Genomic DNA, 20,817 nt, shown 5'->3' with positions numbered 1-20,817 from the left:
TATTTAATGTTTTCTAGAATACATGTAACTTTTATTAAGGGGCCCTGAAGTATACATTTTAATTTGCTTGAGTAAATTTATATTTCTATATACAATTTTAATTTTATCCACAAGGAAAGCTTCTAATACTATGAATTTTGAAATTAGGTGAAGAGAAATATTAATATTGCTTTATGGCTATTTTTTTTTACAAGTAATACTATCCAAATCAATGGGAAATGGACTTTATTGGAAAAAGTCCCTTTTTCCTCTAAAGGTAGGTCCAAATTCTAAGTCCAAATTTATTTTAATCAGGTAACAAATAGTGTTATGCCAGCCTTAGATAAATTATTGAAGAAAAAAATTCTTTCAGTAAAAAAAAAATAACCTATATATTCTCTCAGAGGATAAGGCTATAATACAGAAAAAGAGGGGGAGTGTGGAGAGAAAATATTTTAAAACATGGCATGTCAGGTAGGACTTTATTCTGCAGCAGAAAGCATCATCCTAATTTAAAAATCAAATAATATATTATTAGGCTCCTTAGAAATTATTTTGATAGAACTTAATTAAATTATAGTGCCTACTAAAAGCATTTATTGCTCAAATTACAGGCCCTCACAAGGATTTAACACTTTACCAGGAAATGAACAGAAGTCTTTCCAAATTAAAATGAGGGCCACTCTTTCTGAAACATTTTAAGTCACTCTTAATTGTAGTTTAAGTCATTTGTTTTGAGTATTGTCATTTTCTAGAAGTTTTCAATAAAATCAAATAATGATGCCTCACATTTGAGATTCACAAAGGCTTTGTGAAATCTCTTTTTGTTTAAATACTTCATTTCCTTCTTGATTTCTGTTCTGATCTGGGGTTGACAGAGAATTGTCTCCTCTGGATCCTGATTTGTTTTGCTACTTTGTTTCTCTGAAGTAGGCATGCAGAAGCCAGTGCCTCTCCCACAGTCCGCCCCTTCCTGGATTGCGGAATAAAAGTAATACAAGTGCCGACAGTTGTAAACAAAACAAAGCACTCAATTATATCAAACTTTGAGAATAAGTCGAATTTTTTAAATATCTGTAAATGAGATCACACTGGTTTATACATTTATATATTGAATTCAGACATACTTTCACAAAATATTTTACTGGCCTTCAAAAATATAATCCTTCCTTTCTGAAAACAGGTTAATAATGCTTTAAATTGTTTTTCAATTTTTCTGGCTTTTCTTTTCATGCCTGAGTGGATCCCTAGGAGTATAGATGATGGCATTTAGATATTCCGACTAGAAAATAATAACAAAATGATGATTGTGTATACTTATCTGGCTTTTCCTATGTGCAAGTTATCCTTCAATGATTTTACATATATTAGCCCATCACTCTTCATCTAGACCCTATCATTTGAGTACTATGTATGATCCCCACTTTAGGAATGAAGTGGGGGACAAAATCCCACAGCTGATGAAGCATAGAGTTCAGATTTGTACCCAGGCCATTTAGCTGTGGAGTTCTGTCACAGGGAGAGGACAATAATTCTTGGAATTACTGGGGTAAGAGAAGCACCGTGGTGGGAAAGGAAGGATGCTTGGCTTCCCGTCTGTGACACTTAAGAGATGATTCCCAAGACTGATGAGATTTGCAGCTTTCCAGAGTGGTTCTAAGCACATGTGTTTCTTCACATGTTTACATTTGTAATTGTGGCAGCTACATCAATAGATTGTGCAAGACACCCCACCTACCATCTGGAAGACAAAGGGACATCATTTAACATGATGGGGAAGCCATTCTCATGATTGAAACCCTAGTTGGAAGTTCTTTCATATGTTAGTTGCACAAAGGTCTCTGAATGTGCAGTTGTCTGTGACAATGCCCATAGTTTTGGCTGAGCTTACTTGTATTCAGACACATCTAGATGGGGTTCCATCCTGGGAATTCAGAAATATTTTGTTACTTAAAATCACCAAACCACAATGTGGGTAAATCATATACAAATCTGAAAAATCTAAGAATTTTAGCTGTCCTAATTCACGTTCACTGGGTCCTGCCAAGGACAATCTGGTCACAGGTGACCACACCAGGGTTACAATTGTGTTTTGATAACCAGAGGCTTAGCTGTCCAAATCTTTCCACATTGGATTTTTGTTTTTGTTCCCTCCCAACTCATACCAGTTTTCTTGGGACTTTCCTGGTTTTAGTACTGAAATTACTGTTTCCCAGGAACCTCTCAGTCATTGGCAAATAAGGGCAAAAAGAAACTCTACTTTCTCCTGACACTTTTCATATCCCTTTCTTTTTCTCCCTACCCCCAACCATATGTTTGTATGTGTACTTGGTTGGAGGAGACATTGTAGACTTCCTCTACAATTTATTCTTTAGTCATTGTAAAATCTGGGAGCTCAGACTACAAAGAGTTCCTGAGAAAATTTTGAAAACTTTTATTCTCTAAATTACACTAAATGTAAATTTTATGCAGGCTTATATATTTCTTTGGTATATTTACCTCTAATGACAAAAGTAGTAACTGGTAAAGCCAATATTTATTAATATCTCTCTGAAAAAGCCATAAAAAGAGCATTTAAAATTCCTTTGTTTATTAAAAACACAAAATATAACTGACAAGGTTCTGGAACTACAAAAATAACTACAATTAATGATGTGTGTATGCTTTTCCCAACCAAGTTAGATAAATATTTCTACCTAAATAAAGTAATACTGGTCTGTATATTCTATGCAGAGAGTTCTATATGACACATATGCACATATAGGAGTTTTATATATTTTGTTGATCTTTATAAATATATATTTTTAAATTATTATTTATTTTTATTTATTTATTTATTTATTTTTGGCTGTGTTGGGTCTTCGTTTCTGTGCGAGGGCTTTCTCCAGTTGCAGCAAGCGGGGGCCACTCTTCATCGCGGTGCGCGGGCCTCTCACTGTCGCGGCCTCTCTTGTTGTGGAGCAGAGGCTCCAGATGCGCAAGCTCAGTAGTTGTGGCTCACGGGCCTAGTTGCTCCGTGGCATGTGGGATCTTCCCAAACCAGGGCTCGAACCCGTGTCCCCTGCATCGGCAGGCAGATTCTCAACCACTGCGCCACCAGGAAAGCCCTGTTGATCTTTAAGTTATTTCTTATTCCTTTGGATTCTGGGTTCTTAAATTATTAAGATTAAACTCAAATTAAGACACTGACCTTTTTTCCATGAAAACGGTTATTTAAGACTGAAAACAACATGAGATATAACAATAAAAAAATGCATTGAGAGTTACTATATAGCAGGTACTGTTTTAAGTGATTTTTGTGTGTTAATTAAATCCTCAAAACCCACTAAGATTGGTACTATTATTATCATCTGCACTTTACTCTTGACCACTTTACCCTATGGATCAGAGAAGTGATGTCACTTATCCAAAGTCACTGAGCTAGTAGGTATGGAGCTGAAATTCCAACCCAGCTGTCTCTTTAGGGCCTATAACGGTACCCACTATGCCATCTGAATCTTCAAATATGGGGAACATAACTGATGGTGGAAATGAATACAGAAGTTAGAGAGTGGTTAGACTATATTAAAAGAGAAATTTGAATTGTTAAAGCTCATTGAGCTCACTTATTTCATTTTTCTTTCCTGGGCAGAGTGTGGTGGCAGACTGAAAGTGGAATCAAAACCCAGAGATCTGTACTCACATGCTCAGTTTGGTGATAACAACTACCCAGGACAAGTTGACTGTGAATGGCTGTTAGTGTCAGAACGGGGCTCTCGACTCGAGTTATCCTTCCAGATTTTTGAAGTGGAAGAAGAAGCTGACTGTGGCTATGACTATGTTGAGCTTTTTGATGGTCTCGATTCAACAGCGGTGGGGCTTGGTCGATTCTGTGGATCAGGGGTAAATACAGTACCAGCAGGATACCATAGACATGATAAAAATGCCTATAAATTGGTGATTGATATGTGTAACATATGCAAATCAGCAGTGCTTTTACAAAATGGCTTGACAAGTTATAACATGCCTCTTCTTCCCTTACTTCTCCATCTCTAATGAATTTGCTCAATAATATTGAACAAGACAGATGAATTCAATAGCTATAACTTCTTGTTACTGTCCACATCTTAACTTTTTTAATTCATGTTTTTATTGTGCAATAAATATTTAAATGTTTAATTATCTAAAAGCAATATGCCTAAACACACACCTTTGACAATTTTGTAAGCTTCTTAAATTAAAGCAAAAAGAATATGCACATCATTGGCATTCCTCTCTCAACAATATATTTGATAAGTGGCAGTATCTACCATTGGTGTGGGGGTTTAGCCAGTACTGTTGAATGTTGCTCCATTGCAGTGGGCACAGGACGGAGTACCAAACACAGGTCAGAGGGTGTCTACATGAGAAATAAGAAACAGGAAAGCTTAAGGTTTTCTCAATGCTTTTCCCCCAGGATTCACTGCATTTATATCAAATGTTCTTCTGAATACATATTTTGTTCTGAAGATATTAGTCCCATTTTTCAAATGTCTACCAGTGACTATTTCTTAAATAATATTGAAATCCTGTCCAAATAGCTACTGAAATGAAACAAAAATTATTCTTGGTACTTAGATTATTAAAACAAGAAGGAATGGATTTGGATTCTGGAAGTGGCTCTGCCTCAGAGTACCTTCTGAAATAGATTTAATGTCCCTTTATCCTCTGTGAACCTCACTTTCATTACTTGTAAATCAAAGGAAATTGGCTTAAAATTTTGGGAAAAAACACCAAGTTCCAGAATTTGGAAATAGACTTAATTATGTTCAAAGCTCAGTTATATCACTGATCAGCCTTGTGATCTTGAGCATGTCATCTGTTCTCTGAAACTCAAGTTTTCTCATCTGTAAAATAAAGTCACTCTTATCCACTTTTCAATGTTGTTGGGAGGTTTAAATTATATACCAAAAAAATTCCCAAACATGAATTACATTGAAGAAAAAATAATTCATTCTTGTTGTTTGTTTATTTGTTTTGTTTGTTTTTGTCTTCAGCCACCAGAAGAGATCTATTCAATTGGTGATACAGTTTTAATTCATTTTCACACTGATGACACAATCAGCAAGAAAGGATTTCATATAAGATACAAAAGCATCAGATATCCAGATACCACGCATACCAAAAAATAACACCAAAACCTCCATCAAAACATAAAGGAATGGGCATAATGGAAAGAAGATGTATTTCTTTTTTAAATGAAGATTTTAGCACAAAGTTTTATATAATGAGTTTGAGAAGAAGAAAACTGCAAGACCAGAATTATCTCTGTACTAAAAGAGAAGTTTCCAGCTAACCCTGATCAGCATTACCAGGATATCTGAACTTCATTCTTGACAGTATAAATATAAATAAAGTTGGTGAAAGGGCGTCTCATGCTTCAAATAAGACTTCACAATCCTTTGTTCACAGCTCACCATAGCTGCTTCACAATTCAGTCCCATTCAGGGTCTGTGACCCTGCAGAGTGTCCTTTTTGACAATTTTTCAATATATGGGAAAAGTAAAATGACCTTGCAGGTCATAAACTGGAACACCCTCTCCTTGTATCTTAGGATAATTGCTTTGACTTTGCATCTTGAAGACAGTGTAAACCAGACCCATATAAGTTGTTGTGAAGTGGGAGTCTCTTGAGGGTGGTTTATACTTTAAATGTGGGTATGACAAATGCTTGGAAACTGGAATATTTCAGCTTCATTATTTTCACTTGCAGGCTAAATTTACCTCTTTGAAACATAAATGATCTCGAGACCACTTCCTTTTTGTGACATTCTGACAAGTTTGAAATTTCAATACTGTCTATCATTGCAGTTAACTCTAGATATCATTTATTTAAGTGCTGGAAAATGCCCAGTTGATTGGTAAACTCAGTTCTTTCAGCGAAAGTGCTGTCTTTTCACACCAAATTCAAGAAGCCTTGTGATGTCTTATGAACTTGATGAGACAACTCCCAACAGGTGTGAACAGGATTCTTCTAAGTGACTGCCTGGATGGTTCATACTCAAGTTCCACTGCTGCTATTGTCTTTCTTTTGTTGTTGATCTGTTGTAGTTGTTAATGTTGATGTTCTCATGGTTAATGTATTATTTTTAAAAAATGAAATGAAATGAAGTGGAAGTAGGCCTTGTTAGAATTGAAAGATCTCTTTCTTTCTCTTCCTAGAAATCAGTTTTTTAAAATGCAATGTTGAAAAAAAAAGGATTTGTTTCTGAAAGACTTTCCATGGTGCTATTCCATAAACATTTTTTTAAACAAAGTTTTTGACCTTTGAGCCAACCACCTGTAGACTATGAACGTCTCTGTCTGGATGGTAGCACTTGAAGACTAAAGACTTAATGTATCAAGAGTATATCATTGCAAGGGCAACACTTGTCCTGTGGAACAACTGCTTATATTGCCTTAGAATTCTTTCACATGATCGAGCAGATCCTCCTAAGATATACAACTTTTGAGAAGTTGAACATAATAGTGTATGTTAATTAGCAATTCTATGAGGAAAATCCATTTCTGTGACTGAGAGCATTGGGTATAAATATGGTGACATGCTTTTATTGTAGAAAATGAATTTTCGCTTTAAAGGCAGGTTTTTAAAAAAATATTAATGTATGTATATGTGAGGTTGTCTGAATGAGTGGAGTTACAAGGAGGTGAAAAGTAGTGGGTGGTTGAAAAGTTTAAATTTACGTGCCAAGTTCTACTAAAACCCTATTTAAAGTAGCACCTTTCATAGGGCGTTTCATGGACAAATAATGGGAACTTCTAATTATTATCAACCCCATTTTAAAAAAGCTCCTTCCTTCAGAGAAACTCTATTTTCATATTTTTTGATGTTGATATAGATTGCTATATGAAGCAGCTTTTGTTCTGTTACCTGTCCATGAACATTCAACATTTAATAAAATTGAGAGTTTTCCTTCATTTTACAAAATTAAGCTATACACACAGATTTAGCTTATTTTTTTTTTTTTTTGTCATTGTTGCCTTGGAAATCTTTTCTTGCATATGAACTTTATTATGTAAATACATTTTTAAAACCAATCTTTTGATCTTACTGAATGTTACTTTGGAAATGTATAACTAACGCCTGCAATATAATGAGCTTTTTAGTGGAGCTGATTTATTCCAGTAACTCTTCTATATTTTTTTTCACTAATCTCCAGTTAGCCAAAATATTGGAAATGGGAATTAAAGGAGAAAAAAAACCTTAACACCTAATATACTACACTGTGCCCAGCCCAGTACTAGGCACATACACTAGCTCTTTTTAACCTTTATGCCACCCTTTGAGAACTGTGGTGATGTTCTCATTTTGTGGTTTAGGAACTGAGGCTCAAAGAAGGCATATAATATTCCCAGGGTCACAGTGTAAAGTTAGATGTTAAAACCCAGGTTGTCTGATATAAAAATCTGTGTTTGTTCTACAAAATGTAGTAGAATCAATCTTGACCTATATAAATAGTAGATATATTTTATGATGAAACTTCTCCACATAAAGTCAATTTTAGAGGTGAATTACAGTAAAACTTTCAGGATAAGCATTGTTCCTTTCAGTAATAGCATGACAATTCAAATATCAACTGTAGATATCTTTAAGAACCACAGGTAGTACTAGAAATGTGAAAAACAAAAAAAACTACTATATAGTTTGGAGTTAGTAACTATGGGCCTTTGTTAAAATAAATATATTAAATTATTTTATCTGGCGTGGTAGGAGAAATGTAGTGTTCTACTTTAAGAAATATTGTGGATATTCTGACTGACATCTTATTAGGCCACAATGAGCTGCCTTTGACACAACTGAGAAATAAAGTATTTAGAATGCACACCACAGAGATGTTGTCATAACTTAGGTCTTCAATGGGAACATTAATTTTTTATTGTACCTTATGTCAGATATCAGCTCACTGAATATTATTTTTATATTAATTCGACTTTGGCTTAAGTATGTTGTTAAATTCAAACACAAACAGCTTCGTTGTTATTGTGTTAATAATTGTTAATTACTGTTCTAGGCATTTTATTAGTTTTGTAAATTTATTTTCAACCTCTACTCTCTATTTGCCAAAGTTCTAACTCCTATACAATCCTCACTAACTATACATAGAAAAAAACTGCTCCCACTTTATATGATTTTATTAAATTATTTTCAAATTCAATTTTGAATATTAATCTAGTTTATATAGGAAATCGTGACAACTACACAAAACAACATTTTTAAAGAAATATATGAGAAACAGCAATTCTATTTCCAAAGTCTCCAAATGTCCCCTGCCTGTATTGGCTGAATTTTTGCTATCTTGGATTAATTTTAGTATACCACAGTTATCAGATTCAAATTCTGTTCAAATTTGTTTTTAAACATCTTAGTCTCCTTTGTTTGGTTTCTATTACTATATTTTTGATAGTAAGCCTCAAATAATGAAATTTTATTCTCACATATAGAAAATCTCTAAAAGCATCTAATTACTCTTTACAAGGCTAAAATTTTTTTAAAAGAAACATTAAATTACATATTTGTTTAGATTTAGGAAACTATAACCATGTGTGACATTAAAAATAACTTTTCTTAAAGCAATTAACAAAATGTTTGGAAATTTTATTTAACAATAATTTTATTTAGCAAGAATATTTTGGATAAAGAAAACCTTAATACCACTTATTAAATCCTGCATGGGAGGAAGAAAACAGAAAAAATAATTACCATATAAAGATCTATAACTTGAGCTGCAGTGATGCCTTCTGTTTTACTAGAAAAAATATGTAATATGAGCATATCAAAAAGAAAGAAAAGATGGTCTATGGATGCATTTTTACATCAGTGCATAATAAATGGTTACCAATGAACATTTAACTTTTAGTCTTTTAGTGCTATTGTTATAAAATTGAGAAATTTTGTCATTAGCTTAGGAAATGATGGAAAGCCTGGCTCTTACACAATGTGAAATATTATTATTAGTCTCCAAACTTTCTTTTGACATGTACTTTTTAAATTGTCCAGCTTTCAACCTACCTACATTTCACTCCCCACCAGTGTACTCAAACTGAATTCAGGCTTACAATGTAATTCTAGTCAATACCATGACACTTACCTGGTGCAGAGGTCAACACAAGGTGATTCCAAACAGTGTATAGGGCCCTGAGCATGTCTCATATATATAATCTCCCTCTCGTCCAATATTTTGAATACAAATTCAGTGCAATAAATCTCAACTTCTAACTTTAGAAGACTTGTAGGTAAAATATTACTTGGGTTAAAGCCTATAAAAAGAGAAGACCTAAGCACCAACTTGTAGTGTAAGACATGTAGATAGAAGGCCCTGACAGCTGGGTCTTCTCTTGCATTTGCTGCCAGAGCAGAGGTGGTTGAAGTGGCAGGGAGAGGCCCATTTCAAGGAATGCCCTTAAAATTATTTAAACAGAAGAACACCCAGAAAGGACAAATAAAGTGAAAGGATTATAGATAATAAGGCTTAAGTATGTAAATCTATCCTAAAACAATATTTAATGGACATTCCATAAAGGGGTATAACTAAAAATAAAATTGCAGAAAATTTTTCCAGAGGGATGTAATAAATTTGTTAAAGTCATTTTTACACCATTGTACAACTATTAGTTGTGTTTGAATTTCATGGAAATAAAGTCTTTCATATTAATTTTTGTCATTTTTAAGCCAAAAGACATAGACAATTATTTACTCAACAAATATTTGCTTAATGCCTATAATATGCTAAGCACTATGTTAGATGTTAAGAATTTAATGAGACTTTAAAAAGAAAAACAATCACAATCTTTTCTTTCTTGAAAGTTAAATTCTAGTGGGAGAGATAAATATTAATATTAATTAAAAGCAAATCACAAAAAGGCATAATTGCAATATAAAACATGCATGTGCAGAATTCCCTGGCAGTTCAGTGGTTAGGATTCCATGCTTCCACTTCAGGGGGCACAGGTTCAATTCCTCATCAGGGAACTAAGATCCGACATGCCACTGTGGTGCAGTCAAAAAAAAAAAAAAAAAGCATGTGCATTTTACTACCATTTGGGGGGCACTCTTCCAAACAGCATGGTTTGGATTTTGAGACAAGTATTAACATAAGCATCCTTTCCTTACCCTTGATTTTCCACTGTCTTCTTACTTACATTTGTGCTTTCTAAAATTTCAACTTTTGTATAAAATAACTTATTTTTGCATCAATCACATATTTTCAGCTTATAAATGAAATTATTTATTCTCATGATGAGCAATAGGAGTGGAATAACATATCAAAATTCTGATATTTATTTATGTAGTTATTTAACAAATGAAACTAAACAATGTAATTTTATAAAAAGCACTACCTAGGGAGGTGGCCTAGATGGAGAATCCTGACTTCACCTCCTCCCATGGACACATCAAAATTACAACTACTCACAGAGCAACTCTCTGTGAGAACAACCTGAAAACTAGTATAAAAGAAAAGATTTTCCACAAAGACATAAGGAAGAAACCACAATGAGAAGAGTTGGAGGGGTAGAGACAAGACATAGTCAGACCCACAACCCACCAGTCATCAAACCACAAATGTACAGAATATCACAATTGTAGATGTCGTCCTCAAAGAGCAAGGAGTCCGAACCCCACATCAGGCCACTCCACCTGCGGGTCATGTGCCAGGAAGATGAGCCCCCAGATTATCTGTTTTTGAAAATCAATGGGGCTTGTGTTCAGGAGAGCCAGAGGGCCATAGGAAACAGAGCTCCACTCTTAAGGGGCACACACAAAATCTCACATGTTATAAGACCCAGTGCAGAGGCAGTAGTTTGAAAGAAGCCTTTAATTTCAGACCCATTTCCTGATCTTGGAGAGCTTCCCAGAAGGGTAGGAGGAAAATGGAACTCCCGCTCATGATATAAACACTAGCAGCAGATATTACTGTGAGCTCATTCCAATGGAAAAACATTGGCACTGGCAAGCACAATATTGGAATCCTCCTTCTAGCTTATTAGGGCCAAGGACCCAGCCCTGCTCACCAACAAGCCCCACCCTACCCCCAGATCACACACAGATTATCATATTAAAATAATCATATATGTGGGGTTATATATGACCTCATGGTCACCACATCCAAATTATAATAGATACACATGCAAAAAAGTGAAGAGAATCCAAACATAATACTAAATAAAAATTGTCCTCAAATCACAAGGGAAGAGAGCAAAAGAAGAAGAAAGGAACAAATAAAAATTAGAAAAACAGCCTGAAAACAATTAGCAAGATGGCAACAAGTTCATACCTATAATTAATTACTTTAAATGTAAATGGACTAAATGCTCCAGTCAAAAGACATAGAGTGGCTGAATGGATTTTTTAAAAGATCCATATATATGCTGCCTATAAGAGACTCACTTCAGATCTAAAAACACACATAGACTGAAAGTGAGGAGATGGAAATAGGTATTCCATGCAAACGGAAATGAAAGGAAGCTGGGGTGGCAATATTTATATTAGACAAAATAGACTTTAAAGCAAAGACTATAATAGGAGACAAAGAAAGACAGTTCCTAAAAATCAGGGATCAATTCAACCAGAAGACATAACAATTGTATATTTATATACACCCAACATAGGAGCACCTAAACACATAAAGCAAATATTAACAAACATAAAGACAGAAATTGACAGCAACACGATAATAGCAGGGGACTTTAAGACGTCACTTACATCAATGGACAGATAATTCAGACAAAAAATAAGGTAACACTGACCTTAAATGACACATTAGATCAGATGGAATTAACAAACATACATAGAACATTCTTACTAAAAGCAGCAGAATACACATTCTTTTAAAGTGCACATGGAACGTTCTCCAAGATAGATCACATGCTAGGCCCCCCAAAAAATCTCAGTAATTTGAAGAAGATTGAAATCTTATCAAGCATCTTTTCCAAACACAAAAATATGAGACTAGAAATAAACTACTAGAGAAAAACTGAAAAAAAAAAGGAAACATGTGGAGGCTAAACAATATGCTACTAACAACAAATGGGTCAATGAAGAAATAAAAGAAATAAAAAATACCTAGAAATAAATTAAAATGACAACATTGCAAACCAAATCTATTGGATGCAACACAAGCAGTTATGAAAGGGAAGTTTATAGCAATACAAGCTTACTTCTGGAAACAAGAAATATCTCAAATAAACACAAGCTAACCTTACACCTAGAGGAACTAGAAAAACAACAAGCAAAATCTAAAGTTAGTAGAAGGAAATAAATCATAAAGATCACAGAAGAAATAAATGAAATGGAGACCAAAAAAACTGGAAAATATCAATAAAAGTAAGAGCTGGTTCTCTGAAAAGTTTTTAAAAATTTAAAAACCTTTAGCCAGACTCATCAAGGAAGAAAGAGAGAGGGACCAAATAAATAAAATCAGAAATGAAAGATGATAAGTTACAACCAACACCACAAACATACAAATTCTCATAAGAGATTAATACAATTATATGCCAACAAAACAGACAAACTAGAAGAATCATACTGATTCCCAATACTGAATCAGGAAGAAATAGAAAATATGAACAGACCAGCTACCAGTAATGAAATTGAACCAGTAATTAAAAATCTCCCAATAAGCAGAAGTCCAGGACTAGACAGCTTTACAGGTGAAGTCTACCAAACATTTAAAGAAGAGGTAACACCTAACCTTCTCAAACTAGTCCAGAGTATTGGCGAGGAAGGAATACTTCTGAACTAATTCTACAAGGCCAACATCAGCCTGATACCAAAACCAGACAAAAACATCACACACACAAAAAAATTATAAGCCAATATCAGTGAAGAATATAGATGCAAAAATCCTTAACAAATATCAACATCCAAGTTGAACAATATATTAAACACCATGATTAAGTGGGATTTCTACCAGGAATGCAAGAATGATTCAATATCCACAAATCAATCAATGTGATACACCACATTAACAAAATGAAGAAGAAAAACCATATGATCAGGACTTCCTTGGTGGTCCAGTGATTAAGACTCTGCACTCCCAATGCAGAGGGCCTGGGTTCGATCCCTGGTCAGGGAACTAAATCCCACATGCTGCAACTAAGAGCCTGCATGCCACAACAAAAAGATCCCACATCCTCAACTAAAGATCCCACATGCTGCAACGAAGATCCTGCATGCTGCAACTAAGACCCAGAGCAACCAAATAAGTAAATAAATAAATATGCTTTCAAAAAACCATATGATCATCTCAATAGATGTAGGAAAAGCTTTCGATAAAACTCAACATCCATGTATGATAAAAATTTTCCAGAAAGTGGACATAGAGAGAACATACCTCAACATAATAAGGGCAATATATGACAAAACCAAGCTGAATTCATACACAGTGATGAAAAATGGAAAGAATTTTCTCGAAGATCAGGGACAAGACAAGGATGCCCACTCTCACCACTTTTATTCAAGATAGTATTGGAAGTCCTAGCCACAACAATGAGACAAAAAGAAATAAAAGGAATCTAAATAGGGAAATAAGTTAAACTGTCACTGTTTAGAAATGACATAATACTATATACAGAAAATCCTGAAGAGGCTACCAAAAACGTTTTAGAACTCATGAATTCAGTAAAGTTGCAGGATACAAAATTAATATATAGAAATCTGTATACACTGACAACAAATTATCAGAAAGAGGAGTTAAGAGAACAATGTCATTTACACTTGCATCAAAAAGAATAAAATACTTAGGAATGACTCTAACCAAGAAGATAAAAGACCTGTACTTAGAAAATTATGAGACACTGAGAAAAAAATTGAAGATGACACAAATTGAAGAATATACTGTGCTTATTAATTGAAATAATTAATACTGTTAAAATGACCATACTCCCCAAGACAATCTATAGATTCAATGCAATCCCTAAGACAATGCCAAAGACTTTTTTCACAGAACTAGGACAAAGAATTCTAAAATTTGTATGGAAACACAAGACTCCATGTAGACAATGGAACCTTGAGAAAGGAGAACAAAGCTGGAGGTATCACACACCCTGATTTCAAACCATACTCAAAACTATAGTATTCAAAATCATACGGGGTTAGCACAGAAACAGTCACATTGATCAGTGGAATAGATGCCCTGAAATAAACCCAAACTTATATGGTCAAATTATCTATGACAAAGGAGGCAGAAATATACAATGGGGAATAGACAGATTCTTCAATAAGTGGTGCTGGGAAAACTGAACAGCTACATGTAAAAGAATGAGACTAGAAAATTTTCTCACTCCATATACTAAATAAACTTAAAATGGATTAAAGACTTACATGTAAGACCTGAACCCATAAAACTGTTAAGAGAAATCATAGGCAGTATTCTCTTTGACATCAGTCTTAGCAATATTTTTTTTGATATGTCTCCTCAGGCAAGGGAAAGAAAAGCAAAATAAACAAATAAGACCACATCAAACCAAAAAGCTTTTGCACAATGACAGAAACTATCAACAAAACGAAAAGACCACCTACTGAATAAGAGAAGATATTTGAAAGCAATATATCTGATAAGGGGTTATTACCACAAATATACAAAGAACTCATACAACCTAACATCAAAAAATAAATCAACCCAAATTAAAAAACGGACAGAGGGCCTGAAGAGACATTTTTCCAAAGAAGGCATACAGATGGCCAAAAGGCACATGAAAAGATGCTCAATATCACTCATCATCAGGGAAATGCAAATCAAAACCATAATGAGATATCACACCTTCACACCTGTCAGATTGTCTATTACCATTAAGTCAATAAATAACAAATGTTGGCATGGATGTGGAGAAAAGGGGAACTGTGCACTGTGGGTGTGAGGGTAAATTGGTCCAGCCACTCTGGAAAACAGTATGGCGATTCCTCAAAAAATTAAAAATAAAACTACCATACAATTCAGCAATCCCACTTTTAAGTATTTATCCAAATAAAACAAAAACACTAACTCAAAATCATATATGCACCCCTATGTTCATTGCAGCATTAATTATAATAGCAAGATATGGAAGCAACCTAAATGTTCATCAGCACATGAATGGGTTAAGAAAGTGTGATGCATATATATATAATGGAATATTATTCAGTCATAAAAATGAATGAAACCTTGCTATTTGCAAAAACATGATGAACCTAGAGGGCAAGTAAAAAGGTAGTCAGACAGAGAATAACAAATGTCATATAATTTTACTTATATGTGGAATCTAAAAAACAAATAAAATAAACAAAACAAAACATAAACTGACCCATAGATACAGAGAATAATCTAGTGGTTGCCAGAGGGGAGGTGGGTATAGGGATGAGTGAAATAGGTGAGGGAGATTAAGAGGTACAAGTTTCCAGTTATAAAATAAATAAGCCATGGAGATGTAATGTTCAGCATGGGAATATAGTCAACAATATTGTAACAAACTTGCATGGTGACAGATGATAACTAGACTTATCCTGGTCTTCATTTTGTAATGTATAAAATATTAAATCACTATGTTGTACACCTAAAACTAATAGAATATTGTAAGTCAATTATACTTCAATAAAAATATTTAGTAAAAATATTAAAAACAAGTTTTCAATGGATTCTTAAATAAAATATCATAACTGATGTACATTTATGTAGTTTATTAATTCAGAGTATTAATATAGAGAGCACAATAAGTATGTTATTCCAATTTTGCAGATGGGGATTGTGAATATATAATAAATTTAAAATTTTACAAGATCATATGATGTCTATAATAAAATATATCTGAAAAAGAGTTGATATATACATTACATTTTAAATTGTAATTTGACATCCTTGAAGATAACACTTTTAAAATAAAATTCTCTCCTAAAGATGATTGAACCCTGCCACTCAATGCGAGAATCAGCAGAATCGATAGGATCATATCTGAAATTGACATTCTCTATTTTAATTTTGTTTCTGTTTATTTTTATGTATTTATTTATTTGTTTCACTGGAAAAGAAAGATAATGCTCAGTTTTAAAGGTTAAAAGTGTACAAGTTGCTTTGTTACAATAAAACTAAATGTGTACACACACAAACACACACACACACAAAGTAATCATAATTCAGACACCTGTTTTGCTTATTATATTGTATTTTTGAATACTAATATACTTGAAACTAAGTTTCGCTTAAAAACAGAAAAGCCACTGACTTTCCTATTAAGCAAATAATTTTATATAGCTTGATTAAATTGTATTGACTTTTATTTTGAGTTATGGTGGAGAAGCTTGCTGCAAACAAATATACTCCATAAGAACAAATGGGAAAATTAATGTGACATTTTTTCAGCTTTATTTAAGTATAATTGACAAAGAAAATTGTAAGATATACAATGTACAATGTGGTGTTTTGATATATGTATAAATTATGAAAGAAATACCCCCATATTCATCACCTCACATATTTACTTTTTTGGTGAGAATATCTCTCTGTTAGAAAATTTCAGTAATATACTACAGTGATATAAACTATAGTCATAATGTTATACATTGGTTCCTCAGACCTTATTAATGTCATAATTGAAAGTTTGTACCCTTCTACCAATCTGTCCCTATTTGCCTACCCCCAGCCCCTGAAAACCGCTATCTACTCTCTGTTTCTAAGAGTAAGACATTTTTTAGTTTCCACATATAAGGGATAACATGCATCTGAAGAAAATTATAATTAGCTTAAATACTATTTTAAATGTAAGATACTTTATGGAAACGTCATGCTAACCACAAAGCAAAAGCCTATAGTAAATATACAAAAGGTAAAAAGAAAAGAATCAAGGCACACCTCTATAGAAAATCATCAAATAACAACAGAAAATTTCAGAGCTTGTGATTGGTCTGTTCATATCTTCTATTTCTTCCTGGTTCTGTCTTGAAAGATTGTACAAAAGCCCAATGATGAGATGGCTTCACAGGTGAATTCTACCAGACATTTAGAGCAGAGCTAACACATATCCTGATCAAAATCTTCCAAAATATAGCAGAGGGAGGAACACTCCCAAACTCATTCCATGAGGCCACCATCACCCTGATACCAAAACCAGACAAAGGTGTCACAAAGAAAGAAAACTACAGACCAATATCACTGATGAATATAGATGCAAAAATCCTCAACAAGGAGGAGGATTAACCAAGATGGCGGAGTAGAAGGACGTGCTCTCACTCCCACTTGCAAGAGCACCAGAATCACAACTGGCTGCTGGACAATCATCAACAGGAAGACACTGTACTTCACCAAGGAGGATACCCCACGTCCAAGGACAGAGGAGAAGCCACAGTGAGACAGTAGGAGGGGTGTAATCAGAGTAAAATCAAATCCCATAACTGCTGGGTGGGTGACTCACACACTGGCGAACACTTATACCACAGAAGTCCACCAACTGGAGTGAAGGTTCTGAGCCCCACGTCAGGCTTCCCAACCTGGGGGTCCGGCAATGGGATGAGGAATCCCTAGAGAATCAGACTTTGAAGCCTAGAGGGAATTGATTGCAGGGCTTCAACAGGACTGGGGGAAACAGAGACCCCACTCTTGGAGGGCACACACAAAGTAGTGTGCACATCAGGACCCAGGGGAAGCAGTGACCCTGGGGGAGACTGAACCAGACCTACCTGCTGGTGTTGGGGGGTCTCTGCATTGGCAGGGGGTGGCTCTGTTTCACCATGGGGACAAGGACACTGGCAGTGGAGGTTCTGGGAAGTGCTCCTTGGCGTGAGCCCTCCCAGAGTCTGCCATTAACCCCACCAAAGAGCCCAGGTAGGCTCCAGTGTTGGGTTGCCTCAGGCAAAACAACCAACAGGGAGGGAACACAGCCCCACCCATCAACAGTCAAGTGGATTAAAGTTTTACGGAGCTCTGACTGCCACAGCAACAGTCAGCTCTACCCACCACCAGAGCCTCCCATCAAGCCTCTTAGATAGCCTCCACCACCAGAGGGCAGACAGCAGAAGCAAGAAAAACTACAATCCTGCAGCCTGTGGACCAAAAACCACAGTTACAGAAAAATAGACAAGATGAAAAGGCAGAGGGCTATATACCAGATGAAGGAACAAGAAAAAACCCCAGAAAAACAACTAAATGAAGTGGAGATAGGCAACCTTCCAGAAAAAGAATTCAGAATAATGATAGTGAAGATGATCCAGGACCTCGGAATAAGAATGGAGGCAAAGACTGAGAAGATGCAAGAAATGATTAACAAAGACCTAGAAGAATTAAAGAACAAACAAACAGAGATGACCAATACAATAACTGAAATGAAAACTACACTAGAAGGAATCAATAGCAGAATAACTGAGGCAGAAGAACGGATAAGTGACCTGGAAGACAGAATGGTGGAATTCACTGCTGTGGAACAGACTAAAGAAAAAAGAATGAAAAGAAATGAAGACAGCCTAAGAGACCTCTGGGACAACATTAAACGCAACAACATTCACATTATAGGGGTTCCAGAAGGATAAGAGAGAGAGAAAGGACCAGAGAAAATATTTGAAGAGATTATAGTCGAAAACTTCCTTAACATGGGAAAGGAAATAGCCACCCAAGTCCAGGAAGTGCAGAGAGTCCCATACAGGCTAAACCCAAGGAGAAACACACTGAGACACATAGTAATCAAAGTGGCAAAAATTAAAGACAAAGAAAAATTATTGAAAGCAGCAAGGGAAAAATGACAAATAACATACAAGGGAACTCCCATAAGGTTAACAGCTGATTTCTCAGCAGAAACTCTACAGGCCAGAAGGGAGTGGCATGATATACTTAAAGTGATGAAAGGGAAGAACCTACAACCAAGATTACTCTACCTGGCAAGGATCTCATTTAGATTTCATGGAGAAATCAAAAGCTTTACAGACAAGCAAAAGCTGAGAGAATTCAGCACCACCAAACCAGCTCTACAACAAATGCTAAAGGAACTTCTCTAAGTGGGAAACACAAGAGAAGAAAAGGACCTACAAAAACAAACCCAAAACAATTAAGAAAATGGTCATAGGAACATACATATCGATAATTACCTTAAACATGAATGGATTAAATGCTCCAACCAAAAGACACAGGCTTGCTGAATGGATACAAAAACAAAACCCATATATATGCTGTCTACAAGAGACCCACTTTAGACCTAGGGACACATACAGACTGAAAGTGAGGAGATGGAAAAAGATATTCCATGCAAATGGAAATCAAAAGAAAGCTGGAGTAGCTATACTGATATCAGATAAAATAGACTTTAAAATAAAGAATGTTACAACAGACAAAGAAGGACACTACATAATGATCAAGGGATCAATCCAAGAAGAAGATATAACAATTATAAATATATATATGCACCCAACATAGGAGCACCTCAATACATAAGGCAACTGCTAACAGCTATAAAAGAGGAAATTGACAGTAACACAATAATAGTGGGGGACTTTAACACCTCACTTACACCAATGGACAGATCATCCAAAATGAAAATAAATAAGGAAACAGAAGTTTAAATGACACAATAGACCAGATAGATTTAATTGATATTTATAGGACATTCCATCCAAAAGCAGCAGATTACACGTTCTTCTCAAGTGCACACGGAACATTCTCCAGGATACATCACATCTTGGGTCACAAATCAAGCCTCAGTAAACTTAAGAAAATTGAAATCATATCAAGCATCTTTTCTGACCACAATGCTATGAGATTAGAAATGAATTACAGGGAAAAAAACGTAAAAAAAGACAAACACATGGAGGCTAAACAATACGTTACTAAATAACCAAGAGATCACTGAAGAAATCAAAGAGGAAATAAAAAAATACCTAGAGACAAATGACAATGAAAACACGATGACCCAAAACCTATGGGATGCAGCAAAAGCAGTTCTAAGAGGGAAGTTTATAGCTATACAAGCCTACCTAAAGAAACAAGAAAAATCTCAAGTAAACAATCTAACCTTACACCTAAAGGAACTAGAGAAAGAAGAACAGACAAAACCCAAAGTTAGCAGAAGGAAAGAAATCATAAAGATCAGAGCGGAAATAAATGAAACAGAAACAAAGTAAACAATAGCAAAGATCAATAAAACTAAATGCTGGTTCTTTGAGAAGATAAACAAAATTGATAAGCCATTAGCCAGACTCATCAAGAAGAAGAGGGAGAGGACTCAAATCAATAAAATCAGAAATGAAAAAGGAGAAGTTACAACAGACACTGCAGAAATACAAAGCATCCTAAGAGACTACTACAAGCAACTTTATGCCAATAAAATGGACAACCTGGAAGAAATGGACAAATTCTTAGAAAGGTATAACCTTCCAAGACTGAACCAGGAAGAATCAGAAAATATGAACAGACCAAGCACAAGTAATGAAATTGAAACTGTGATTAAAAATCTTCCAACAAACAAAAGTCCAGGACCAGATGGCTTCACAGGTGAATTCTATCAAACATTTAGAGAAGAGCTAACACCCATCCTTCTCAAACTCTTCCAAAAAATTGCAAAGGAAGGAACACTCCCAAACTCATTCTATGAGGCCACCATCACCCTGATACCAAAACCAGACAAAGACACTACAAAAAAAGAAAATTACAGACCAATATGACTGATGAATATAGATGCAAAAATCCTCAACAAAATACTAGCAAACAGAATCCAACAACACATTAAAAGGATCATACACCACGATCAAGTGGGATTTATCCCAGGGATGCAAGGATTCTTCAATATACACAAATCAATCAATGTGATACACCATATTAAAAAATTGAAGAACAAAAACCATATGATCATCTCAATAGATGCAGAAAAAGCT

General features: G+C 34.9%; 1 protein-coding gene across 3 annotated transcripts in view; it reads left to right on the top strand.

Moving 5' to 3' along the window:
- Positions 1 to 11,981, top strand: part of TLL1 (tolloid like 1) — a 253,162-nt gene extending 241,181 nt beyond the window's left edge. For 2 of the 3 annotated variants that reach the window (XM_082463626.1, XM_082463628.1), the window contains exon 20: positions 3,611 to 5,084. In XM_082463626.1, coding sequence (XP_082319752.1) covers positions 3,611 to 4,014 — 404 coding nt within the window. In that variant the 3' untranslated portion in view covers positions 4,015 to 5,084. Of the gene's footprint in view, positions 1 to 3,610 lie in introns of all 3 variants that reach the window. The other variant, XM_082463627.1, reaches the window with a different exon arrangement.
- Positions 11,982 to 20,817: the final 8,836 nt, after the last annotated feature.

Source organism: Balaenoptera physalus (assembly GCF_965194825.1).
Source record: "Balaenoptera physalus genome assembly, chromosome: 5".
NCBI classification, from domain to species: Eukaryota; Metazoa; Chordata; class Mammalia; order Artiodactyla; family Balaenopteridae; genus Balaenoptera; species Balaenoptera physalus.
This window is presented reverse-complemented; position numbering and strand designations above follow the sequence as displayed.